Here is a 26,855-nt window from a genome sequence, read left to right as displayed (position 1 = left end):
GAGGAAAAGCTGGATTTTCTTTTCTTTTAAAGAGCTTATGGTCTCTTGACGGGCGATGGCCGAATCCAGGTCTGCAGGTGAGGAGGGTCCTCCTGCCTGAAAGCCTCTGTCCTCACGACGTGCTCACACGTTATCCCACAGATCTTTTCAAAGGGACACAGCTGTCGTTTCCAGCGAGTTCCAGTCGAGCGTTCTCTTTCCCTGCGTCCACAGCGACCCTGTGGTCAGTCATGCCAAACGACGTGAGGAGTGAGGTGCTACTAGGGCATGGTATATAGAAGGAGGGACGGCTCAGCTCCTGGACCGGTTACATCCCGGTGCCAGGGTGGAAAGAGCAGCAAGCAGGCCATGTGCCCGCTGAGTCCTCAGGGAACCGCCTCAGCCTTGGGAGCTCAGGCACTGACTTCCCTCATCTCTCTGAGCACGGAGGCATCTTTCCAGGGCAGCTCACGGTGGCTCTCCAGGGCTGGACCAGCAGCCTCAGCATCGCCTGGTAGATGTGCACATCTCGGTCCATGCAGAACTGCTGAATCACATCCTCTGGGGTGGGGCCGGAATCCCTTCTAACCAGCCCTGGAGGGGGGCCCTGAATCCCAAAGGGAGAGCCCCTGCTTTCATCTCTGCTACGACTTCTTAACATCTTCAAGTTTTACTCTCAAATGGCAGTTTTCCTTCTTTTCTTCCTAAGTTTATGGTGGGGTTGGGGGTAGAGGAAGATACTCGCAGTAACCCCAGAGTACCGGTACTATAAAATGGTGAGAATACATATATTAGCCGATTCTAGAGCATGGAGGGGCTAGTGAACCACTCCGGAGGGTCTTAAGAGAAAAACAGACGTGTTTAAACCTTGAAACAGTTATCATTAGTGGGCTGTTATAAGGCTTATTTGTATCAAGTGAGGTTTTTAGGTGTATTTTTAATTTAACTTTTTAATTTAGTCAACAAATTCTTGAGTAGTGTTTTTCCTTTTTTTGTTTTTTTTCTGAAGGTTTTTATGCTCCTAGCCATGGGGAGAAAAAGATTAATCTATGTTATCAAAAATTCCTAATGATTTTGTTGTGGGGAAAAAAATCATTTTATAAAGATACTTTATAAATCATTTTTAAAAGCCTTTATGCTTAATAAAACACGTACTGTGAAATGAGAATTATGTAGTGTATTACCATTGTCAGTCTGGTTTTCTAATTTCTCTCTTTGCACGTTCGTGTACGGCTCCACGTGAATGAATATCAATTAGGCTTTAGAAGACCACAGGATCCGCCATGCAAGAATTCTGGAAGCTTTAGAAACCGAGAAACAAAGGATTGCCAAGGAAGTACAAATTCTACAGCAAAATCAGAGTAATAGGGATAAAACTTTCACAAGTGAGTATAGGACGATTTTAGCAGGTATTTTCTAAAGTTATATATGTTATTTCATACAATTAGTAAAATGTTAATTATCTTTGTATATTCAAAAAATTTTTTCTAGATGTTGCTGACTTCTCTGGATCTAGATAAATTTGTATGAATGATTGTTTTTAGGATATTCACTTTTTAGAATATCTAGTTATATAAGCAAATAGTAAACAGAATTCCAAGTATTATTTTAATGTGTATTATGCTTTTTAAAATGTCTTACTCTAATCCTTAATTCTTATTTTATAAGAATTATTCATCTGAGTTGTGCTTAATCATTGCATACTTCGTTTTCTTTCTCACTTGAAAGTTGTTATTTTGTTGTACATTTCTACATTCCTGTGTAGAGCACAGCATTTTTTTTCAAATATTTACTTATTTATTTGGCTGTGCTGGGCGGCTTGTGCCATCTTAGTTCCCGACCAGGGATCAAACCCAGGCCCCAGCAGTGAAAGCACAGTGTCCTAACCACTGGACCTCCAGGGAATTCCCCAAACACAGGATGTTTAATGTAAACTTTCTTTTTTTAATTATAGAAAGTTTCAAATAAACTGTGAAAGCAGAGAGGTTACTACAGTAAACTCCTCCATACTCATCATCCATCTTCAACAGTTACCCACACATGTTCAGTTTTGTTCCAGCCATGCTCAGTCCCCCCGCCCCCCTGGACTATTCTGAAGCAAATCCCAGACGTCCTATCACTTGATCTGTAAATACTTCACTGTGTATCTCCAAGTTAGATAAGAACTCTCTTTTCTCTCTTCTCTGTCACTCTTTGAAGCATAACTGACATTACTGTTACACCTAAAAATATTAATAATAATTTCTTACACATCAAATATCTAGTCCCTATTCAAATTTTGTGGACTATTTCATAATTTTTAAAATATATTCGGTTTGTTTGAATCAGGATACAAATGTGGTCCACCCCCCGCGTTTGCTAGATGTGCCTTTTAAGTCTCTTTTAATCTGTCAGCTGGCTCTTCCTTCTTCTCTCTCTGTCCCCTTGTAATTCATGTATTGAAGAAGCCAGGTTCTCTACCTGTAGAGTTTCGCAGATTCTGGGTTTGCTGACTGTATGTCCAGACTGTTGCTTAGCTGGTTCCTGTGCCTCTACATACCCTGCAAAGGACCCGTCATCCAGGTTCAGTGTTTTAGCAAGAATACTTGGTAGTTGTGCCATATACTTTCCATAACTTCTGTTTTTAAATTACCTTGAAACTGTTACATCTGTTGTGAGAGATAAGAACATTGTATTAATACATGTTTTTATTCCTCTTAGGTCGTAAAACAGTATCATGCAACGAATACTTGATTTTTTTTATCCACATGAACAATGAATTTCACTCTTCCAGAAAAATGTTTTTAATGGAATGCTGGTTATAAGTTTGACTGAACAATATAGAAAATGTTTATGATAAAATCTTAAGTTTGAATTAGGAACGTGGAATTGTGGACTTTAAGTGTTTTTATGTCCTAATATATCTCTGTTTCTGTCTTTATCTATCTATCTATTTTTTAAATTTCAGGCAAAATAAAAAAGGACTGTGGTTCTATTTAAGTTAAGGCTGTAGTATACTTTACCTAATACTTTAAATAAATTAGAAGTTAGGAAAAAAAGAAATTAGAAAAAAAAATCTTTAAAAATATTAGAAGGAAAAGCAGCATCTTTGGCATTTCCTTGTTTACAAAACCCGTATCCTCTCTCTGTGAACTTCAGTTTTCTTCCATGCCTCCACAGGTGAAAGACCTCATTTTGTATGAAGAATATTTTATTTCACCAGTGAGGCTTGAAGAAAAGTTACTGAGTTATCACCCTCACCTTCTGTGATGTATCGTTAAAACCATTCGTTTGAAGTCAGTTTTTTCTCAGGACGTGTTGTGCCTGGTGGTGTGTTAGTGCTCACATACGTGTTCTGAATCTTCTCTGTGTGCTCTCTGCTAGTTCAGCCCAGTTGGAGCTCCATGAAACTCTCCGTGATGATTCAGGAAGCCAATACCATCAGCAACAAGTTAAAAAAGAATTATGTTTTTGGCAGGTGAGTGATTATCTTATTTGTAAAGTAATTTGTTGTTTTAAACTAGTCATGCTTCACGCTTCATGGGATTTTTTTTTTCTGTTTTAGTTTCTCTAAGGACATGGTATCCTACATGCCTGTCCAGGAGCAAGCGGGTGTCATAATCCCCAGGGGCACTTCCAGATTCCCTTCTCAGCGCTCACTCTGGAGTGAAAAAGGCTTTCAGCAATTAACATACTCGTATATTTTATAAACAGAATAATTTTAGATGTTTTAGGAATTCACTAATTTTCTTTTGAGTTGAGAATTTATAAGTATTCCACATTTTAAAAGGAATATATAATATTAGAACTCTTAAGAAATTATTATATAAGAAGTTATTTTAATATAGTATATACTAGACATGATTATTAGCATAACAAAAATACTTAACTATGGAGAGATTTAATCAGTGGTCTGAATTTTTATGGGAGTCATTCTAATTCGGAAAGCTCTAGGTTATGTATGTTTTAGGAGAAGCATTTTTTTTCTTTGGTTTTTCTTTCAGACATGTATCAGATAAAGGAAATAGTTCTGACACTTGTATTCAGGTTCGTAACCTGCGACTAGGGGTCTCAACTGTCTGGAGTCTGGAAAAGTTTGAGTCTAAGCTTGCGGCAATGAAAGAACTTTATGAGGTTTGGAATATTATTAAAATCTCTATAAACCTTTTGAAATAAAAATATTATATGTAAAAACTTCCAGGATTCTGCCAGATTATAGCCTTAATGCTTGAACTGTATAATGGAAAAATGAAAATAAACTAAATAGTTAACTCAATCTAGAAAAGAATAAACCTAAACCAAAGGAGAGTACATGAAGGAATCATTAAAAATACAAGTAATAATTGACAAATGAGAATTAATAAACTCAGGCTTTGGCTCTTTGAAAAGATGAACGTGTGATTTTAGGAACGGATATAGCATTTAAATAAAGATCTCAAGCATTTTAAAATTGTATTACATTTTTATGTAAATAAGTTTAATAAGTAAGCTAATAAGTTTAATAATTTTCTAGAAAGTAAAGGTTTTTCTAGAAAAAGAGATTATGAAAGTTGATTTAATAGGTGACTAACCAAGCAATAAATTGAAAAATTTGTCAATGAACTAACCTGAAAAAAAAAAATTGGTTAAAAAAAAAAAGATGCTGATCCCAGTCAATTTCATAGGTAAGCACTTTTGAACCTCCAAAAAACAGACAAATCCTGTTACATTTAGACTATTCTAGAACGTAGCAAAGAATAGAAAGTGTCACAGTTACAATGCTAGAATAACTGATTACAGTCGAAACAAACAAAACCCACAAAAACTGAAAAGATGATTCAAAAGAGAATTACAAACCAATCTTAATATGAACACAGCTATAAAAATCCTGAAAGAAATGTTAGTAAGTCAAACCCAAGGTTGTATTTAGAGAATACTTATACCATGATTAAGTAGGGTTAATTCCAGGAATGGAATGCAAGGTATATTCACAATAGAAAATACAGAAAGGCTGAAGGGAATCATACAAAAGCACTGACAGTTTACCTCTAAACGATGGGTTTGCAAGTGGTTAAAATTTTTTTCTTTGTGTTTATATGTATTAATAATTTCCAGATTTTCTACAATGAATGTGAATTGCTTGTGTAATTAGAAAAGCAAAAAACTGTATTGAGGTCATTTGATAATTCTTGCCTTGACATATACATTAAAATCTGATGGGTGAGTTACCGTACATTCCTACTTTCAACCGTTTGTTGCAATATTCTTTACTTATTTTTCCATTTAGTTATACTATTCCTGAATCAATCTCTATATTTATTTTGCTAGCACTTTAATTGGTATTGCTTTAAATATTTAAATTAAAATATAGATTATTATCATCAATATATTCAACCAGGAAGTGATTGAATCTTTTATTAGAAATAATTCATAATAATTTATTCCACAGTTAATATTGACCAGATATTGCTTTAAGCATTTTATAGTTATTGGTTAATGTATTCATTTCCAAAAATACTGATTCATTAAATTAATATTTTGTGTCAAAGCTAATCCAAATTTGTCTTTGTTTTTTTTTTTTTTTTTTTCTTTTTGCGGTATGCGGGCCTCTCACTGTTGTGGCCTCTCCCGTTGTGGAGCACAGGCTCCGGATGCGCAGGCCCAGCGGCCATGGCTCACGGGCCCAGCCGCTCCGCGGCATATGGGATCCTCCCGGACCGGGGCACGAACCCGTATCCCCTGCATCGGCAGGCGGACTCTCAACCACTGCGCCACCAGGGAGGCCCTGTCTTTGTTTTTTTTTTTAAATTTTTTTATTATATATTTTTAACATCTTTATTGGACTATAATTGCTTTACAATGGTGTGTTAGTTTCTGCTTTATAACAAAGCGAATCAGTTATACATATACATATGTTCCCATATCTCTTCCCTCTTGTGTCTCCCTCCCTCCCACCCTCCCTATCCCACCCCTCTAGGTGGTCACAAAGCACCAAGCTGCTCTCCCTGTGCCATGCGGCTGCTTCCCACTAGCTATCTAGTTTATGTTTGGTAGCGTATATATGTCCATGCCACTCTCTCACTTTGTCCCAGCTTACCCTTCCCCCTCCCCATATCCTCAAGTCCATTCTCTAGTAGGTTTGTGTCTTTATTCCCATCTTACCCCTAGGTTCTTCATGACATTTTTTTTAATCTTAGATTCCATATATATGTGTTAGCATATGGTATTTGTCTTTCTCTTTCTGACTTACTTCACTCTGTATGACAGACTCTAGGTCCATCCACCTCATGACCGATAACTCAATTTCGTTTCTTTTTATGGCTGAGTAATACTCCATTGTATGTATGTGCCACATCTTCCTTATCCATTCATCTGTCGATGGACACTTAGGTTGCTTCCATGTCCTGGCTGTTGTAAATAGAGCTGCAATGAACATTGGGGTACAAGACTCTTTTTGAATTATGGTTTTCTCAGGGTATAGGCCCAGCAGTGGGATTGCTGGGTCATATGGTAATTCTAATTTTAGTTTTTTAAGGAACCTCCATACTGTTCTCCATAGCAGCTGTGTCAATTTACATTCCCACCAACAGCCCAAGAGGATTCCCTTTTCTCCACACCCTCTCCAGCATTTATTGTTTGTAGACTTTTTGATGATGGCCCTTCTGACCGGTGTGAGGTGATACAGTTTTGATTTGCATTTCTCTAATGATCAGTGATGCTGAGCGTCCTTTCACATGTTTGTTGGCTGTCTGTATATCTTCTCTGGAGAAATGTCTATTTAGGTCCCCTTAATGTTGTCAGATTATTCTTTTTTTTTCCTCCTGAGGATGCTATCGTTTTTGTTTTCTCTATGTTTTCTAAATCACGTTTATTATTTCTGAATTATTTAATGATTTCTGTTGCTTTTATTAGTGGATCTCTTTTTTTTTTTTTTTTTTTTTTTTTTCTTTTTGCGGTATGCGGGCCTCTCACTGTTGTGGCCTCTCCCGTTGTGGAGCACAGGCTCCGGATGCGCAGGCCCAGCGGCCATGGCTCACGGGCCCAGCCGCTCCGCGGCATATGGGATCCTCCCAGATCGGGGCACGAACCCGTATCCCCTGCATCGGCAGGCGGACTCTCAACCACTGCGCCACCAGGGAGGCCCAGTGGATCTCTTTTAATATAATTCCTAGTGTCATGCGATTTTTAAAAATTTTATCAGGAATGCGATATTTTTACTTTTAACATTATCTAGATAATCTATAATTTTGTGAATTTTATAAATGCAACAAAGTAAACATTTTTCCCTTAGTTGCTAAACATTTTTAACCCATAATTACAAGAAACTATATATTTAATTTTCTTAGGGCCATGGTAGTAACAAGGGTGAAGATGTGTTTTGCGACCCTGAAGATGAATGGGAACCCGACATCACAAATGTTCCAGTGTCTTCATTTTCCAGAAGGAGGTGAGGACATTTGTGTTACTGGCTTTCTTCCTTCTCAAAAGAACTGTCTGTTGTCATGGTGGATATCTGGGAAGGGAACCCAGTATGTCACTGATCAAATTACAGCACTTAGGGCATTACATTGTTTATATTCAGTTAGAATACGAAGAAATAGCCTCAGTATTTTACCATATAAGTTTTAAGAGCAACTTAGACTGGCATAAACCTAATTTCCTATAAAGATGAACCGTGTTTATTACTTTACCCTTTCTCAAAAACCTGGCATATCCTATGATATTTTATTGTAAGTTGTAGAGTTTGAAATGCCCTTAAGTTAGTATGAGCACCTCAGAACACTAAATCACGGTGATCGAGGACTTCTGTACATGACAAATGTTGCTTATTAACTAAAACATACAAGACCCAGCGCCAGTGGACGCTGCCCCTGCTCACGCCCCTGTGCTTAGGTTACAGAGAGGCGGACACTGAAGTAGGAAGGCCTTCGTCCTGGGACTCGGTCAGCCCCTTGGTTTGGTTTTTGAACAGGACTGCTGGCTGCCATGTCCTGAGGATACAGGGATAAGTACAGAATATTCCTTGCCCTCCGAGACCTGGCGTGGAAGAACGTTGGGGCAGGGCAAGTTGATGAAGACCTGACCCGCGGCTGGGGAGGGGCTGCAGAAGAGGGTAGGTCTACGGGCATCCGTGAGGCAGGATCACGGGCCTTGGTGGCTGGTGTGGGGTGACAGTGATGAGGGGCTGCAGGCGGGTCCTGGCCGAGTGACTAGGGGAGGGTGGGGTTCCCTGAGGTGGACGGTAGGGAGGCTATTTTGGACGCGGTGAGTTTGAGGTTCCTGGGGGTCATCCAGGTGTACACTGAGGTCTAAGACTTTGTAGAAGGGATTCGGGAATTTTCAGGAGGTCAAGGTCAGTGGCGTTTCGTCCAGCAGAAGCATCACCATAGATAGAACATGTACCGAATGCATGCTGGGCAGAGCCTCGTTCACCGCAGAACTGCAGCTGTCCTTACCCCCAGTTTACAGGCAAAGTAACTAAGGATTTAGAGAAGGATCTTGTCCAGAGTCACCAGGCTCTCTGTCACAGAGGGAGGAACAGCGAGTTTCGGGTTAAATGTAGTCTCAGCTTCATCGCCTTCAGCGCAGCTGAGTCCGTTTGGGTTTCTAAACCTCCTTAGGCCTCTCTTGGTTTTGACCTTGCTTATTTTAAACTCATTTGTATAAACTCTCCTCAAAAAGGTGGAACTACGTAATTACCTGTGACTTTTGCTTTATTTCCTGCATTCTAGCTGCTAAGCTAGAGTAAGAAGCAGCCAAGATGTCTCACTCGTGTTATATGTTAGGTACATGGCAGCTTGGATCTCAAGCTGAAGGAAACACAGAGCGTGTGCTTTAAACAGACTCTGGGCTCCTTGAGTGGATCCGCTGCAGGCTCGTGCTGTGCAGAGTCAAGGGTCCCACGGAGTCCTGAGGCCTCGTCCTGGCCCATGTGGCCGGGGGCCCAGGGCAGGACGTCTCGGGGCTTCAGTCTTCTCACCTGTGAGCTGGAGACAGGACAGGGTCGTCCCTGAGGAGCAGCTGCTTCTCTGGTGACCACTGTGGTCTCTGACACGGGACCGACGACACTGATGATGCAGTGCTGCTGGGGGGCTTTGAGATCCAACCTTGTCCGTGGCTGCTCTGAAAATGGCAGTTCTTGTTGTCAGGCACCTAATATGTACTGAATAACATGAAATCTTGGGATACAGAGAGGATATGATTTCTGATCCAATTCCAGTGAAAAGATAAGTGATATCTTCAGGTGATTTGTCCCGAGGACTTCAAAACAGAGGTGAGCTCTGGCACTAAAATGAGCTAACTCGTCCTGGGGTGGAATTGGGCGGCCGGGGCCTGGGACACTTACACCAGCCCAGAGTGGCATAAGCCTCCCAGAATTCAAACCAGACCTACAGATTCATGAGAGTGTGGTTTATAAATTCCTTTAGATTTAAAAATTGCTGATTTCTTATTGTTTTATTATAAACACGTATAAGTTTTGTGTACTTAGACGTGTGGATCAAATATGAGCATTAAGAATTAACATGAAAGTTTTATCCTATTGAAGGTTAGTAATTTACATCTTAAATCCTGCTGACTTTTAGGTTAATAATCAGGGAATCAACAGAAACTTAAATCGTTACTGAAAAACCAAAACAGCATTTTCTAAGGTTTCGAAATCAGGTGTTTTCATTTGGCAGAGATGTTTTTGAAAACTTCTGTCATTTAAAAGTATCATTTTTTAAAAAACATGGATTGCTCTTGGTCAGGAGCCTTGTGTATGAAGTTTCAGCCTTGTAAGAATGTTTATGACAGAACTGCACACTCTGAGAATGCCTGAAGGTAATGGACTCTTAATTATGGAGCTTCTAGGCAATGATGTGCCACGCTTGTTCTGCGGTGAAATAGACCAGTTTGTTGGCATATAAATTTTGATATGTGCTGTTGACAGTTAAAAGTAAAATTTCCCCCGATGTTAAGTAAAAATTCTTTGAAAGGAATGTGACAAGCATTTTTTAATTTGAGTTTAAACATTGTTTAACTACAGTCGTGTTGAAAGAATACGTTTTCCTAGTTCAGACTTAATGGGATAATGGACGCTTTTCTTTCGCTACTAAGTAAAAAAACTGTAACCTGTGAGAATTGATATTTTCTCTCCCTGTTGTCAGTCATAATTCTGTGTTTCTCTCGTAGGAATTCATGGGGAAATTTTATATTTGAAACATTTGGGCGACTACAGATAGAATGCTTTTGTTTAACCATCTTTTCAACAAACAGCGTTTTTCTGTGGGTGGCCACCAGTAGAGAGGGTCCAGTTAAGGAGAAGCCTTCAAAGGTCCCGCTGGACTGAGGTCTGGGGCCACAGCCTGACGTCTGGGGGCTGGAGCTGGGCTTTGGAAAGTTGGTCCGTGGGTGGTGATCCGTCCTTCCGTCACACCCCAGGGGGAGCCTCCTGCCTTGTGCCGCTGCTGTGCTTCCCGGTGCTGTGCTCTTCGCCCTGGGCAGCAGATATTTGCTTGAATGTATTGACCTGGATCATTTCCCTGCTTAAAAACCTTCCCAGGATAACTTGCTCAGGATCAATGCACGCTCCCTTAGCTGGCATCCGCGGTCGGCCCCAGGCTCGCTCCGGGGGCCCTCCCGGCTCTGGGGCCGAGTCCTTTCCCCCGAGCGCCTCCGCAGCCCTCCGTGCCCCCATGACTTCCTGTGGACCGTAAGCTCCGTGAGCCCAGAAGCCCCGTTTGCTGTGTCTTAACCACAGTGTCCGGAGCCTGTGAATAGTAGGACAGCTGACCCTCGAACAGCACGGGTTTTCAGTAGTAAACACGACAGGATTGGGGTTGGCTGAGCCTGCAGATGTGGAGGAGCGTCGTGTGCCGAGGGCTGACTGTGCGCCCCTAATGCCCGCGCCCCTAATCCCCGCCTCGTCCACGGGTCAGCTGTACATTTGTTCTATTCAGTTAAGTAACTGTAGGGTTAGACTAGTACCTGAAAATAGTAAATTCCTGTTCAATGAACCAAAGTAATTTAACCCTTCATGAAAATATTTCCATGGAAAACATTCTCGTGGATGTCCGTTCTCTTTGGAGAATTTAAAACTGTGTCCTTCGCATTTTCCCACGTGGAGTGTAACTGCCAACCTTACGGTTTCTGTTTTTCCAGGAGCAGGACTCTGATGAAGAACAGGAGGGTTTCCGGCTGTCTGCACGGCATAGAGGCCCACGCGGTCCAGGATTTGCATTCTTCACACTCATCAGGTACTTTTTTCATCGACTTTGTTGTTTACTGGGAATAGCACCAAGTCTTGTCTCTGCCACTGTCTTGTTTCCTGTTCTTGTGCAAATCATTTCATCTCCTGGAAGCTTCCATTTCCTCTGTAAACAGGGCGGACCGGAGACCCCTCCCACTTCTGAAACTCTGTGCTCTGTGATGTATTCCAAGCCTTTAGTTGAGTGACTAGTTCAAATGTGGAAGACGTGTGTTTGTTCAAAAATGTATGAGGATATTGTTTTCTTCTAAGTGAAAAAAAGGCAAAGTGTAGAAGATTATGTATTACAGGATATCGTATGTGTGAGGAGGAGAAAAAAGATATATACAAACATGCTTATAAATGAATATGCTCTCCCTGAAAGCGCTGGTTTGTCCAGGGCACTTGGGGGATGGGACGGGACAGGAAGGAAGACATCCTTTTCACAGCATATCCTTCGTTTTCTTCTGAATTTTATATAATATGCATGATTTGTCTAAAGCTACTTTAATTTTTAAAAGTTTAAAAGAAAAAGTTATAGGAATTATTCCACTGAATAATTATTTTATGCCAATATTGACTATGTTAATTTTCATAAGAAGAGGGGATACACTGTAATTTATATGTGTAAGTACCTGTAATAATTAAAACTATTGCCTGGTAACAACAGACTATTGCACAGCAATAGAAAAGAACCACTGATTCGTACAACAACCCAGATGAATCCCAAAACACTATGTTGAGTGAAAGAAACTAGATGATAACGAGTACATTCCATATGATTCTATTTATAGGAAATTCAAAAATAGGCAAAACTAATCTATCGTGACAGAAGCTGAGTACTTCAGGTAGAATGGTGGGTCATGAGGGAGCCTGCTGGAAAGCGGTGATGGGCGTGTTGCACGTGCTGATCTGAGCGGAAGTTACGCGGGGTCCACGTATGTAAAGACAAGCTGCACACTTAAGACGTGCACAGCTTACACTTTACAGAATGTCACTTGTGCCTGAATAAATGGAGTTTTAAAATTACTCTGTAATGTAATAGTCTTATTTCAATAAAGGTGTCAGTGGAATATGAGTAGCCATGAAAGAAATTGTATCTCATCTTGCCTTTAAAATAAAGACACTAGGGCTTCCCTGGTGGCACAGTGGTTGAGAGTCCGCCTGCTGATGCAGGGGACACAGGTTCGTGCCCCGGTCCGGAAAGTTCCCACATGCTGCAGAGCGGCTGGGCCTGTGAGCCATGGCCGCTGAGCCTGCGTGTCTGGAGCCTGTGCTCCGCAACGGGAGAGGCCACAACAGTGAGAGGCCCGCGTACCACCAAAAAAATAAAAAATAAAAATAAAATAAAATAAAATAAAATAAAATAAAATAAAGACACTAGGGTTTCTTTTTTTTTTTAATCATAAAATTATCTTTTAGGAAGATAATTATTATCCTACTACTACTTGTTTAATATAGACTTTATGTTTACCAGCAAAATAAAAGTTTCTGTATCTGTGGTAGCAACTCATTTATTCAGTATTATTTGAGAGTAAGATGTTTTACAAAGGTACCTTTTCCAGATAACTAAACCTGTTTCGAGGGTCTTTTTTTTTTTTTTTTTAAATTGAAATATAGTTGATTTACATCATTGTGTTAGTTTCAGGTGTTCAAGGGTCATTTTTTAAGGGCCCTTTTTAAAAATTAAGATACAAGGGGAAGTCAGACATATAAGAGGTCTTTGCTTGTTTGCAGTTTTCAGAGAGGGAGCTGGAAACCCACGTGTGCATTTAGTGCGAACCTGCCCCGGGGGCTGCGAGGTGGGGGAGGACAGGCCTGCCAGCTTCGGAAAGTCGAGCCGGTGTCTGAACCTCTCACCTTAGGGGCCGTATTTCGAAACTAGATTTTTACAAGTCTTTCTGACATGCTGATGCTGGGTTTGGGGATGCATTCTTTTTTTTTTTTTTTTTTTTTTGCGGTAGGCGGGGCTCTCACTGCTGTGGCCTCTCCCGTTGCGGAGCACAGGCTCCGGACACGCAGGCTCAGCAGCCATGGCTCACGGGTCCAGCCGCTCCGCCGCATGTGGGATCTTCCCGGACCGGGGCACGAACCCGCGTCCCCTGCTGCATCGGCAGGCGGACTCTCAACCGCTGCGCCACCAGGGAAGCCCCGTCGGCTCTCGCATCTTAGTAGTCCCCACCTGGTGCCTGTATCTCACTCTGCTTTTTCGTTGGCTGTTTCTAATGGCTTACGGAGTGGAGCAGAACACTAACCGTGCATATTAAGTGAGAAGCCTGCTGACGGGTTAGCGTTCCGGGGTCAAGTTATCTCCAGAGGTGCCAAATGAGCTCTTTCAAGTTTTCCGTTTACCTCTGGTTTGGACGGCGCTTCGAAAATCATGCTGAGAGTCTGTCTCCCCAAGATGTGATAGATAACTGTAGACAGCTGTTTGGCTTTCACCTCTTTTGGTGGCAGGATACCTAGAGCAGGGGCTGCTACAGGAAAAGCTGCCGAGAGATCTTCCTTCTAATGTCATTTGCTCTATTACTGCCTGCTTTTCCAGCTTATAAATTAATTAAGCTTATGTTACTTACATTTAATGCGTTTATATTATTTTATGCAGCTGCCATTGTTTTCACCAATTCACAGTTCCCTAGGTGTTACCAAAAAGTAAATAAAGGAGGTTAAGCCGATGGTTATGTGGGATATTTGGATTCCCTGTAATCTGTGTCTGTAGCTGCTAAGCTATGGATGGATGCTGTTGAGAGGTTGATTGATTCTTCTGTGGAATTGTGTTTTCCGCTTGGTGTATGGAAGTAAGGGTGTCTTGAAATAGGAATAGCCTACTTGGAATGTGTGACCAGCGTTCTGTAGCCGCTTGCACTGATGGGTTTGTTTGCAAGTATTGTCCCTGGACACGAGGCTTGAGGTGGCTGTTTTCTGTCGACACAGGCTTAGTGAGGAAATCAAGCCCCGTGTACCCAGATGCAGCAGAATCCTTTCTTCCCGGAGTTTGCAAGGAATTGATTGGCTCGTCATTAGAGCTTCTTGGACAGAGTGATGATGAAGAAAACACTGTCGCGGACAACTTGATTAGTAATTTCCTTAAAATCCACGACGGGGTGCTTGCCGTGTCCAGAGCTCACGAAGAGCAGGACGAAGACAGTCAGAGTAGCGGTAAGCAGCCCCTGCCCGCCCGCTCACAAGAACCGCGGTTCCCTGCTCCGTTGTGCATGGCTTTGTCACCTGTGTCGTGCGGTGTCCGACGTTACAGCGTCTTCATGCAGATCAGACGTGAGCTCTTGTGCTTGGGGGTCACTTCTTCTCATCGCTTTTCTTCTTCTTTCGAAGTGTTCTCTGATCGAGCAAACCAGTCGCTTGCTGTGCAGGTGGCGAGCGCCTTCGAGCGGCTCGTGGTGCTGACGGGACCCTGGCTGAGCGGCGTCCCCCCCAGGGCCGGCGCGGGGGCTTCGCCGGCCGAGCTGAGACGGGAAGTGAGGAAGCTGGGAGGCTGCTTACAGTTGTTTCTGCAGGTAAAGTGATCTCGGGTTATCGCTAGGAGAACCCATCTGTTCAGCAGGTGTTTATCGACTCTCTCCTATTCGCATCTTGCCCCAAATTCGACCCTTGGGATTTTCAGAAGCGCTTTCTGTGTTGAAATCCCAAGACTGTGGATGTTGGATGATTGATGGATGGCACCGAGACTTCGCAGGGCTTCGGCGCGCCGGGCACTGCAAATGTTACCTCCCTCAGTCGTCACCGCAGCCCCGGACGTGGGCACGGGTGGTGTCACCCTTATATCAGTGAGGAAGTGGAGGCCAGGGAGGCTGTGTCCACTGTTCACAGCCAGTAGGTCGTAGACTTGGGCCTGGGTCGCCGTGGACCCGGCGTATGCTCCTACCCACCACCCCCTGGGCCGTACTGCCCTCCACAGGGGCTGCCGGGAAGAGGGTCGGGGTCTCGCTCTGGTTACGGGTGGGGCTTCCGCGTGGGGTGAGTTAGTCACAGGCCTGCTGGCACAGGGGCAAGGAAAGTAATCTTGTTTCCCTGTTTTTCTTAAGTCAGATAAGATGAGGCTTGGCTGTAGGAAGAGGTAAGGTGAAAGCTTCCTTTCTCTCATAAAATCTGGAGGCGGGCTTGGTGGCTGCCTCGGGACCCTGGTTCCTTCCGTGCAGCTCTCGGCTGGACCCCGAGCATGACCCCAGGCTCTGTGTCTACCACGTCCAGAGCTCCAGGGCAGGTCAGTGCACGGGTTGGAAGAAGGGGCCTTCTTTTAAGGAGGTTTCTGGAAATTGCCACATGACATTTCTATTTATGTATCTTTGGCCGGAACCTCATCACATGACCACACGTAGCTGCAGGTGTCCCTGGGAAGTGCATTTTATTCTGGTAGCCATGTGACTAGGGAGGACTGGAGGAGGAGGACATGGGGGCTGGTGCTGGAGAGACCCCGTATCTGCTGATGCCCGGACCTCCTCCGAGAGGCTCCGCACGTACGAGGGGCCAAGGCAGAAACCCAGAGGGACAGGCTTTGTGGCAAAATGTTCTAGATACTTGGACAGATCCTGTAGGGCCTCCCAAGACTTTCCGGTCCTCCTGCCCTAGTGGATGCTTAGTTGCGTCAGATGCCTCCTGGGAGGCTCTCTTTGTTGACTGACTGAACTTACGGGTCCAGTGTTGAAACTGGACCTGTGGTTTCCATTGTCCATTATTCTCCCCTAGGCAGTCTCTGTGGGGCTCCCTGAGACCTGGCCACACATTCCTCCTATTAGCTCCTCTGATACTAACCCCGTACGTTACCCGTTGTGCCGTTTAATGCACCGTGTCGGTGTGGGCAGTGAGCTTTCGGCAGGTGGACAGAATGTGGTGTCCTTTCTCACGAGGGCTCGTTGTGTGACCGATGCTCGGTTGGGTCCTTGTTATTGAATTAATTATAAACTGACATTGGACGAAGGGTCACTTTGGATATAGGTCACGAGGAAACAGAGTGACCATCACAAGGAGGGTAGGCCGCAGACTGGTGGGGACGGAGGGCAGAGGCAGGAGGGCTCAGACAGCGCAGGCCCTGAGACCGCGGGCCGCAGGGTCACCCCCGGTCGCCTGGGCTCCAGCCGCGTGGTCGCGGGAGGGCTGGGTGACTCGGTCAGCCTCAGATCCTGGAGGCGGTGCAGGATAGGGAAAACCCAACCCAACCCGCCGCGGGCGTTTGGAAGTCCGGTGTGTGAACCGGGGCTGGATTAGGTGTGCGTGTATCCTTGCACAGACTTTGTGAGTCTCCTGTTGCCCACCTAGAAAGTGAAGCAGAAGTGCCCACCTGGCGAGGCTGCTGTGATGGCCAGTTAGTTGGCTGGTGTTACAAGAAAGGACCGCAGAGGACCTGGGGTGGAGCGTTCTCCTGTCTCTTCCGTCTCGAGGAAGAGCACTTTGACTGTAACTTAGGGCCGTGCCCTGTTGCCCTGTGAGAAGTGCTTTCCATAAGGAATCAGGACGGAGAGGACGGGTGACCGGGAGGGAGATCAGCTGAGCTCAGGAGACGCTGAAGTTCAGCCGGCAAAACTGGATTTGGGAACCAGGCTCTGCTTAAGTGTAGCTTGAGCACCCTTACCTTGCAGTGATGCAGGCAGCATACTCCAGGAGGCAGACCCGGGAGGGGTGCCTGAGCCGCCCTCCCCGCTCCTCATCTGCAGCGTCTCAGGTCTTCCCTCCCTTTCCCCTTCCCCTCCCCGCCCCCCGTAATAGGAAGCGACCTGGTTACCCATCCGCCAGACGGCCCGGCACAGGGGGCACTCAGTGCCGTCTCACGTCTGGCTGCCGCCTGCCCCCTTCCGTCTCCTGTTAGCGCAGAAGCTCTCTGAGGGCAGCCTGCATCCTAGTCGAGTCGTCACCGTCAGAAGCTACGGGATCGCACGTTATCTGGTTCCGACCAGACTTTGATGAAGCGCGGTCACTGTATTGATGAACGCAGAATCCGTTTTCTTCACATTGGTCTTCTTGTTCTTACCTCCCCTGGTAACCTCATGTATCCGATACCCTGGTCCATTTTTATCTTACAGGGATGCTCTTCAGATATTTCATCAATGGTGAAAGAGGCTCAAAAGCAGGTGATCCAAATTGTACACCAAGCCATCAAGTACGCGGGGCAGTTAGCAGCTCTTAGCGGGGACCAGCTGCGCTCCCTGGAGAGCCGCGACTGCGGGGCTGCCGGCCTCCAGGTAACTCGGCAGCGTTCATGGCGGAAGACTTCATCTCAGGGAACAGTAGAGGCTTCTGGTAGTGGTGTCACTAAGCAGGATAAGTGTTTGTTTTTCAAAGCAACACATACTTGACTAGTTTAACAGGAGATTGAAAGCTGTTACAGTCTAGGTGGTTAAATGTGCCTGACGATTTGGGGATCCTCACCGTGCCTTCCGGATCTTTGGCTTGGTGGTAGCCGTCTGCTCTGGAGGGTGGGTGCTCAGCCAGCCAACGTGTGAAGAGTGTAATTACGTTTGCATGTTAATTCTAGAAGATGTGTATTTGCTTGCTTTAATTATTCATGCTACTGAAAACATAATATTGTATTAAAACGTTCTAGCAACACGGTGTCCTGTCTAAGAGGATGAGCATTCTTTAACATAATATGTGGGATACAAAATTACAGACTGGCTAATTTTTTTTCCTTATGCACCGTTAGTTCTTATTCTAGCTTTTGTTGAATTAATCAACTTGGAATGTATTACAGTCCTAAAATAAGCAGAAAATATAACTTAATTATTTGGTAATTTAAAAAGAAGATAGAACTTGAATTTGCCAGTTAACGCTTAAAACCTTTTTCTAGGATGATTTCATGGGTGCTGTTTGTGATGGTGTAGGCCTGGGAATGGAGAGTCTCCTAGATTCTGGACTCGAAAAAGCAAAAGAACTTGAGCGTGAACTCCGAAGTCAGAGTCCCCAAGATGAGGTAAGACGGACAAGGGAGTGTCCTGTGTAGGCCCGTACAGCCAGTATGTAAAGTTGGTTTTTAAAAACAGTGTAACTCAGTCAGTGATGGAGGTTTTTATAAACTTATGTATTTTAGCTTGTGTTGGATTGGTTTTTACTGAGAAGGCTGTTGACGTCATCACTCACGGTGACATTTCCCAGGTTACACCTGAGTCACCGCAGCCCCTTTTGTGGTTCGTGCTTTGCGGGTCGTGCCTCGGCTGCCTGGGGATAAACGGAGCGGACGGAGTGTGTCAGCGACCCCTAGTGGCCACTTTCCACTTCTCTTTTTCTTCCGCGTCTGTGTTCAGGACTCTGCCCTTCCTCTTGAGAATGGAAACTACCATTTATCGATCCACTGTCTTGAACAAGGGGAGTCACATCAGTTGTCTCGTGTCAGGATATAGGACCAAGGGAGCTGTGGGTGGCCTCCTGGGACAGGCCTGCCCCTACCTCCTCCAGCTAATTCATGTCACAGCACAAAGCCAGTGCTGGTTCACAGGGGGGCTGTGGGGACAGGCTGGATCTTGCCACTGGAGGACCTGCGTGTGTGACCCGGCTCCGTCACCTTCCAGCAGTTGTTTACCGAGCCACTCAGTGTTCTGACCCTGTTTCTTCACCTGTCATGTGTGATGACACCCACCGCACAGGTTGTGAGCCGTTTACTTATTAAATAACTCCCGGTAGCAGGTACTGGGCCAGGTGTGTACACAGAGTAGAGGCGACCCTCAGTCACCACCTTGCAGAGGGCGGTGGTTACTGCCGGTCCCGTGGCTTCACTGAGCCGGGGCGCCTAGTCTCCCTGAGTCGGGGTCTTACGTTCTACCTGCTTGACTCCCAAAGTCAGCCTGCCACGTGGAAGTCACCGATCACGCACCAGTCTTCTCTGTTGAGTGTTTGTGTTAGTGCGTCGGGGATTCGGAAGGTAGAAGTGCAAACCTTGTGACAGTGGATTTCAGGTTGGTCTGTTCTAGAGTCTTGTTGTAACACCTGTTGTTAGAACCACATCTGAAGGAGCTCCCTGCGGCGCTCGGGCTCCTGAGGTCACCCGCGTGGGTGAAGATTTACGTACGTGTTGGTGATCTGGGAAAGGCAGTTGTGTGGAGGACTGTCGACTCCCATGCCTCTGGGTGGTTGTTTACAGGAAGGCGGGGAAAGTGAGAGTTCTTTTTTCCTCTTAGGGAAACCTTTGCATTGGTGTGTTTCTAGCTCCCTTAGCTGAGGGGAAGCTTCTCGTGTGAGCCAGAGGGGCTCCCCATCCTTCCATCAGATGATGGGGCTTTATCTCTGCCCAGGGCAGCTCAGAGCTGGGAGACACTGAACGCTGAGTTGCTTCCCCAGGTTCCGTGTAGCCTTGAGCAGGCGCCTGAGCCTCGGTTGTACCATTTACAAGGTGAGGACGGACCACGCTCACATCCTAAAGCTGCTCTGAGCATCCTACGGGATTAAGAACGGCGTACGGGAAATCCTAACCGCAGACACTCTGCTTGCACTTTCCTATCTCACTTTGTGTCTTGTTTTGTTTTTAAAATAAACACATTCCAAAGGAGCTCACATTGTCACTGACTCAGGGTCTGTGAGTCTAATTGTGTCCAGGGGACATGAGGCTGATTTGGGTTCCTTGATGCGGCTCTGCAGGCAGGGCGCTCCGCCAGCACAGCTGACGCCGGAGCCTGGCTGTGCCCTGCAGCAGTGGCGGCGACATTCATCACTAACACTTTACTTATCACTGTTTGCAAAGTAGAATTTCCGCTGGCAAGGAGTGCAGAAGGGTGCAGAGTCAGTTAATGAGCAGTAGGTGGAACAGTGCGTGTGGGTGTGTTTAGCGGGTGCTGAAGCAGGTGCAGGTGTTGGCGCTGGTCTTTTTTTTAATGAATACTTTTTTTTAAATTGTATTTTATTTTTGTATACAGCAGATTCTTATTAGTCATCCATTTTATACACATCAGTGTCTACATGTCAATCTCCATTGCCCAATTCATCCCACCACCACCATCCCCGCACCCCCACCGGCGGTTTTCCCCCCTTGGTGTCCATACGTTTGTTCTCTACGTCTGTGTCTCAATTTCTGCCCTGCAAACCGGTTCATCTGTACCATTTTTCTAGGTTCCACATATATGCGTTAATATACGATATTTGTTTTTCTCTTTCTGACTGACTTCACTCTGTATGACAGTCTCTAGGTCCATCCATGACTCAACAAGTGACCCAAATTCGTTCCTGTTTATGGCTGAGTAATATTCCATTGTATATATGTGCCACATCTTCTGTATCCATTTGTCTGTCGACGGGGGCGCTGGTCTTGTTTTGAGGAAATAAGCGGCTAAAGGGTCAGGCCCCTCGTCACGGAGTTGATAGGATCTGCATGTGCACATGGACCTCTGCTCTCACCAGCCTCTCCTTTCCTCTCTGCAGAAGGCCACAGCTGTGTGCTCACGGCCGGGGTTTAGGTTATCGTATCCTTAAAAGTTAAACTCATAAGAACCCACAGAAGGAGAACAAAATATTTGAAGAAGTACAAAATAGGCTCAGACATAAGGCACTGGAGTTGTATTTTCAAGCTGGAGTCAAGGGGGAAAAAAACAGAATTTAGGTGTTCTTTTTTGTTTACCACGGAGAGGAAATTTGAGTTAGACCCAGGGAAGGGCTCTGTGGGAAAAGCCAGTTACATGCTTCAGCAGCTTGCGTGGCAGAAATGCTGCGGGAAGCGCCTCCGGGAGAGAACCAAGCAGCACAAGCAACAGCTTAGAATGGGGGGAAGGGGGGAGGGGGAGGGTGAGGGGTCCCACCCGGGTTCTGACCTAGGCCTCGGGGTCTGGGTCCATGTTGTAAAGTGAGGACAGGTGCGTCTGCAGCACGGGGCCGTGGTGGAGAATCAACTGAGCATCAAGTGGTGAAGCACGTGAAAGTGAACTGGCTCAGACAAAGATACACGCTGTGTGACCTCATGTGTGTGTAGAATCTAGAAAACCCGAGCTCACTGAAACAGAGGTGGGTGGAGCGGGGGTGGGGAGAGTGGGCCGTTGGGGGGGACAGGAGGTGCAGACTTGCAGCTGTAAGATAAACGAGTCCTGGCGGTATGACGTGCACGGTGGTGGTTGACAGTACCGTGGTTTATGTTTGAACGCTGCTGAGAGAATAGATCCTGAAAGTTCTCAAGAAACAAAATCGTGTAACTGTGAGGCGACAGATATTAACTAGACTTGCGGTGATCGTTTTACAGCACGTACAGGTATTGAATCATGCTGTACACCTGGAACTAATACAGTGTCGTATGTCAGTTTATCTCAGTGAGACTGGTGAATGCATGTAAAGTTCTGAGGGTGTAATTTTTTTCTGGACACATTAGTTATCTCACCCCCTTCCAAAGGAAGTTTTGGAAATTTCTTTTCTATAAATATTTAAGTAGGCAAATGCTGCTACTATAGCAAACGTCAGAGGGTATCCACATTTAATGTAGAATCTGTGTGTGATTTCTTTAGAAAGAAATTCCACTTATATGATTTAGACACTCCAGTCTCATGACTACTAGACAAGAACTCTTTTCCCTGGCGGATCCCATGGAGTTCCAGGGTTTTTATCCTTCTAAATAGTTATTTGTATAACAAAGTATTTTAACTTTCTCTATAGGTTACCAAACAGATGAAAGCTAATGCCATAGGATTGATTGAATCCCTTGAAAACCTCTTTGCTGAGTGGAAAACAGTAAGAAAAGCATTAAACTGTTTTTAGGTTCAATTTTGTTTAGTGTACTTCATTTGGTTCCAGCGTGGATGTGTTTATTTCAGTTTCTGTCTTTAACCAGTGACTCCTCTGTGCACGTTTAGTAGAAGCAGGTACAGTAGTTCTCAAGCTTCTTCCTCTTGGCGTCCTAGCTTACTAGGTTTAGCGATGGATAAAATAGTGTGCAGAAATTGAGTAGTAGTCATGTATTTTATCTGTTTCTTCCTGCTGCTGGTTTAGTAACTGTCAGCTTCTGCTTGAATAGTCAGCATAGGCTAAAAAATTGTGTTTAATAATCAATATGCTCAAAGATTTTAAAATACAGGCAAATTAGATAAATTATTTTATTCTCATGTCACAGGTAAATAGAAAAATATTGTAAGTTGAGTATATAATCAACGTGTTACAAAGGAGAGAAATTTCTGTGGCTTGAAAATATTTGTTTAAATAAAATAAATGAGAGATATAAAGTTGAACTCTTAAAAATTAAATAAATTTATCTTTTATGATGTTGGATAATAAATGATAGGTACTGCTGTTTTATTTCATTCTCATGTAATAGGATATTGGACTTTGATTTTAAATTATTTTCAAAATTTTATTTCTTTTGAAAACAGTAATTGTTAATATTGTATTGTAGTCTTGCTTGTATCAGTAGAAGCGAAGCACTGGTGAGGAAATTAAACTCATTGTCTTTCTTGAAGATAAAATTCTGGCAATTAAAATCATTTTGAATCAGCCTTACTGCCATGTAGCCTATTGTGTATTTTTTAAACTATGAACTTTATTTACACAGAAAAGCTTCAGAACTCAAGTACAAGAAGAAAATTCTGGATACCAAGATTTGAAGAAGATGCTTAATTGTGCCCCAGAATTCTTGAAGTTAAAACATTGCTTAGAGCAAACTATACAAATTATTATTTCTGCGCTGAGAGGTATATACTGCAAATGGAATTTATGGTTAATCAGAATTTGACAGTTTGAGGAATCTCAGACATCGTCTCGTTTCTAGTCTGGTTCATTCACTGGGGCCTGCTCAACGCTCCTTCACTGACATTAATTACCTGTAGGAACTTGCGGGGTTGAATTCCCACTTAGCATCTGTAAGTTCCTCTGCCTCAATGACTAGATCCGAAGAGGCAGGTTGCTTATTTAACAGATAAACTGAATAATCTTAAGTGGTTTGAAATTGCCTTGAGGGGTCACTTTGGCTTAAAGGGCGTCTCGAGTCCATCACAACGCTCACCACCTGGTGGGGAACGCCGAGGGTGACCGCCTTTCCCTTCTCCTTGCACAGGGCACCGCGGCCACGTAGCACTCCTCCAGGACTGTGTCCAGAGTCTCTGCAGCTCGGCCAGGGGTCTCCACGGCGACCGAGCCCGCCACAGGGAGCTGGAATCTCGAGCTACCTCACTCCTCTTGGGTTTTGAATTTGAAGAAAGACCTGGTTTGTTGGGACCCTGGGAAGCGTGTGATCGGGATCCCAGAGCAGCAGGACGAGAGCAGCCTGAGCCAGACAGGCCCGGCCCCCGGAAGACCCGAGGTGTACCCAAGCGGGTGTATGAGCTCCCGGGCCCGGCCCCGGGGGGCTCAGAGCAGGGCGCGCTGCCCACCCAGGAGGGCACCGGTCGGGGGTCTCCCACCGCTGGAGAGCAGAGTGACCACTTCACAGACATCTAGTCTGGGTGGCCTCCTGTTGGGTGTGGACATATAAACGCAGTGGATCCTGATTTCAGATACCTGCGTGTGCACCCAGAGGTTTCCCAGCAGACAGTTTAAAACAGGTATTTACCATGTTGGAACTTTGTGGCAATAGGATGGAATTAGGAGTTCAAAGCCAAGTGAGCAGCCCTTCCTCTGGTTTTCCATCGCCTTGAATTTTAAGTGTTCATCTTTGACGCCGATGTGCAGTCTCTGGTTGGCTCACTAGCCTGTCGGTAAAGGGTTTTTGTGGTGATTGTGGTGATTATAAGTTATTTTCCTGTGAGTGGAAACTTTTGTGCCGCTATCTACGCTCCCCTGCAAATAGCAACGATGAGTTTTATGGCGAAACTGCTAAAACAAGTCTAACCAGAGCAGCTTAACTTGCACTGGTAAATCTAAAGCTCTTTTCTTGAAGGATTAACTGGCTGCTGTCTTGAGTAAGTAGTGTGTTCAAGACAGTTTCCTGTTTCTTTCCAAATTATAAGTAGCTTCCTAAGTATAGTAGAGTTTATATTAACCATGTGGCTTGCTGGCATACTAGTTTACTTCGTTATCTGTTGGCAGTCATATTAGGGGCTGTGCGAGTATCACGTACAACCAATTAAATACTGCCAGAAGCACACTTGACGGTTGGATGAGGTTGGGAGACCAGAGGCTGGGTCTTTTCTTGATAATCCTTGTTTGATAAACGAGCAATGAGGGTTTGTATGTGATTTGATGAAGATTAAAGATCCTCACTGTATCTCACAGCTTAAACAACCCTTTATCTACCGTCAGGTAATAGAGATGATATTGTACTTCAGGCATCTTCCATTAAGGAAATAGTCTGACATTTTTGACGGCAGAAATGTATGTAAATTGAAGAGATACACAGTGACCTTGCTTGGGAGATGTCAAGCATTTCTTGGAGAAGAATTATTTTAACTAACCAGGTCTTTCCCTCTGCCCTTTCCACTCGCAGACACACTGCGTGCTTAGCACGGCTGCTGGGAGCCAGCTGTTGGTGCCAGGGCTGAGTGTGATGATTTTCTCATTAGGCAGAGCTTGTTCTGACACAGTGACCAGTATTTATTTATGGTGTTAATGAACCGTGTGTTTTCAGGTGCTTTAAAATGGTGCAGTGTAACAAATGTGCTTTTGTTTTATTTTTTCTTTTATTTTTGGCATTTGAGCTTGTATTCCTTCTGAGGTTCCGTATGTATTTTGTCATAGCTGATGCTCTACCAAGTGGCACTTTGATACGAAGTTTTACAAAGAGTAGGTGTGCGGACAAGGATCCTCTTTGAAGATCTTCTTAAAGTATTAGTTTGGTGGGTTTTATCTTAATTTTCAGTATTTAATCTTTACTTTTGCTTTCTAAACTCATGACTTCATTGGTCAGAAACCTTTTTTTTATTGTCTTTGTAAAATTTTGTATATACATATATTTATACTCTGGACCGTTACACGATATTTGAACCAAGGGTGGAAAACGTATTTGCTGTTAGTATCATGTGCGCTGATAAGACGTGTTATAATAAAGGAAATGCCTTCAGCAGGTCTCGCCTCGTGGTCTCAGTTCTCGCTCCTGTTTGTAAAGTTAGTGTCTGTCATCCTTTCCCATCACCCGTCACAAGACCATTGTCATTGTGCCCACAGGCCGCCCTCGGGGGTCACCTGCCATGTGTCACTGTCACCGTTTCAGAGACCGGCTCACTCCTCGCCTGCCTCCCCCTCGCCTCCGTCACCCGGCCGGACGCTGGCTCCACTGCCCTTCCTCCGCGGGGTCCCGTCGGCCCCTTCCTCTCCATCCCCGAGGGCGAAGCTCGGCCGGGAGGCCGCTCGTGACCCACGTCCCTCCCCGGGCCCCCGGCTCCGTTGTGCCCAGCGCCCACGTCCAGGAGACTCTTCTTCAGCCTCTGAGCTAATCTCCTGGAGTCCTTCTCCCCAAGAACAAGCGATGCCCAGATACAGCGCGTGGCGTTTAGTCCTGTAAACACCTCCCAATGCGCCACGCGCTCCGGGCCGCCCAGGGGGCCCGTGCGTCGCGCCTCCGGGCTTTGGCCGACTCGGAAAGCATCCCTCCTCCTCTCCACCTCGTCTAGTCCTGCCCATCTCTCAGGTTCTGGAAGTCTCTCAGTCATATTAACTAACACTGGGGACGTGACGGGCGGGGCCCCGAGATGCTGAGCAGACAGCGGCAGAGGACCTTCAGGAGGGGGACAGGTCACTACAGCGGTGACACGGCGTGGCCGGTGCCCCGACGTGACGGGCAGGAGGCTCCCCACCCGAAGGCCGAGACGAGCAAGGTCGGACCCGGGACAGGGCGGCAGCAGAGGGAACCGCCTGTGCAAGCCTGCAGGACGGCGGGGTTGGGGCGTGACCAGTGGGGCTGGGCTGCTGCGGGGGGCTGAGCAGGGGGCTAGGCCGGGAGCGTCCTCACAAGGACGTCAGGAGAGGCCTGGCCCCAGAGCAAGGCCCTTGAATCGTTTTAAGCTGGGAAGTGATCTCGAATCTGGATTCTAGGAGCATCGCTCTGTGTGGGGGGTAGAGCATAGGTTGGAATGGCTGGGAGGTGATGTCCAGGACGCCTGGACCAGGGTCACGGGTGCAGCTGGAGACAGTGAGTGGGTCCTAGAAACGTTCACGAGGGGGAAAATGGACAAGACTTGGTGACCTGGCGAAGGGAGGACCAGGGAACGGAGGGAAAAGCCTGCTGTCCAGACGTTCGGCCTGAGCAGCCAGGTGGGGTGGGTACCGTTGACCGGGGTAGGAAACTCCAGAGGAGGGGGCGTGGGGAGGTGGGCTCGTTCACCACAGCTGCTGTGACAGGTACCACAGCCGGCAGCTGAAACAGCGGGAACTTAGCGTCTCCCAGTCTGGTGGCCAGAGTCCAAGTTCAGGTGTCAGTGGGGTTGCTTCCTCCTGAGGCTGAAAGGGAGGATCTGGTCCAGGCCCCCTGTGCCCCACTCCCCTCCCCAGGCTTGTGCATGTCTCTCTCCAAATTTCTCCCTTTTATCAGGACAACAGTCATATTGCCTCCCTTATCCTCTCATTTTTACTTGATTATCTCTGTAGGGACCCTCTCTCCAAATAGGGTCACATTCTCAGGTGCTGGAGGTTAGGATTTAAACATATAAATTTGACGGGGTCGGGGGGGGGCACACAGCTCAACCCATAAGAGGAGCTGTAATTAACTTAGTTTTAGATCTGTTGATCTGAGTTCTCTGGGCACATCCAAGGCTTGGTGTCCAGTAGGAAGTAGAAAATATGAGTCTGAAGTGTGAGAGGGTTTATGGGTCTTTTATATTTTCATACTGTGGTGTGTCTTTCCCTTTTTCAT

At 45.4% G+C, this 26,855-nt stretch overlaps 1 protein-coding gene across 6 annotated transcripts in view; it reads left to right on the top strand.

Annotated features, from left to right (window-relative positions):
- Positions 1-25,070, top strand: part of KIF14 (kinesin family member 14) — a 52,365-nt gene extending 27,295 nt beyond the window's left edge. For all 6 annotated transcript variants that reach the window (XM_060091477.1, XM_060091480.1, XM_060091473.1 and 3 more), the window contains 12 exons: positions 1,238-1,364; positions 3,343-3,436; positions 3,963-4,092; positions 7,284-7,384; positions 11,080-11,174; positions 14,099-14,323; positions 14,498-14,679; positions 17,200-17,358; positions 17,964-18,086; positions 21,737-21,811; positions 22,626-22,764; positions 23,127-25,070. In XM_060091477.1, coding sequence (XP_059947460.1) covers positions 1,238-1,364; positions 3,343-3,436; positions 3,963-4,092; positions 7,284-7,384; positions 11,080-11,174; positions 14,099-14,323; positions 14,498-14,679; positions 17,200-17,358; positions 17,964-18,086; positions 21,737-21,811; positions 22,626-22,764; positions 23,127-23,509 — 1,833 coding nt within the window. In that variant the 3' untranslated portion in view covers positions 23,510-25,070. The remainder of the gene's footprint in view (positions 1-1,237; positions 1,365-3,342; positions 3,437-3,962; positions 4,093-7,283; positions 7,385-11,079; positions 11,175-14,098; positions 14,324-14,497; positions 14,680-17,199; positions 17,359-17,963; positions 18,087-21,736; positions 21,812-22,625; positions 22,765-23,126) is intronic.
- The last annotated feature ends 1,785 nt before the right edge of the window (positions 25,071-26,855 follow it).

The sequence above is a fragment of the Mesoplodon densirostris genome, chromosome 2, assembly GCF_025265405.1.
Source record: "Mesoplodon densirostris isolate mMesDen1 chromosome 2, mMesDen1 primary haplotype, whole genome shotgun sequence".
Taxonomy (NCBI): domain Eukaryota; kingdom Metazoa; phylum Chordata; class Mammalia; order Artiodactyla; family Ziphiidae; genus Mesoplodon; species Mesoplodon densirostris.
Note: the sequence above shows the minus strand (reverse complement) of the source record. Positions and strands in the feature narration are given on the sequence as shown.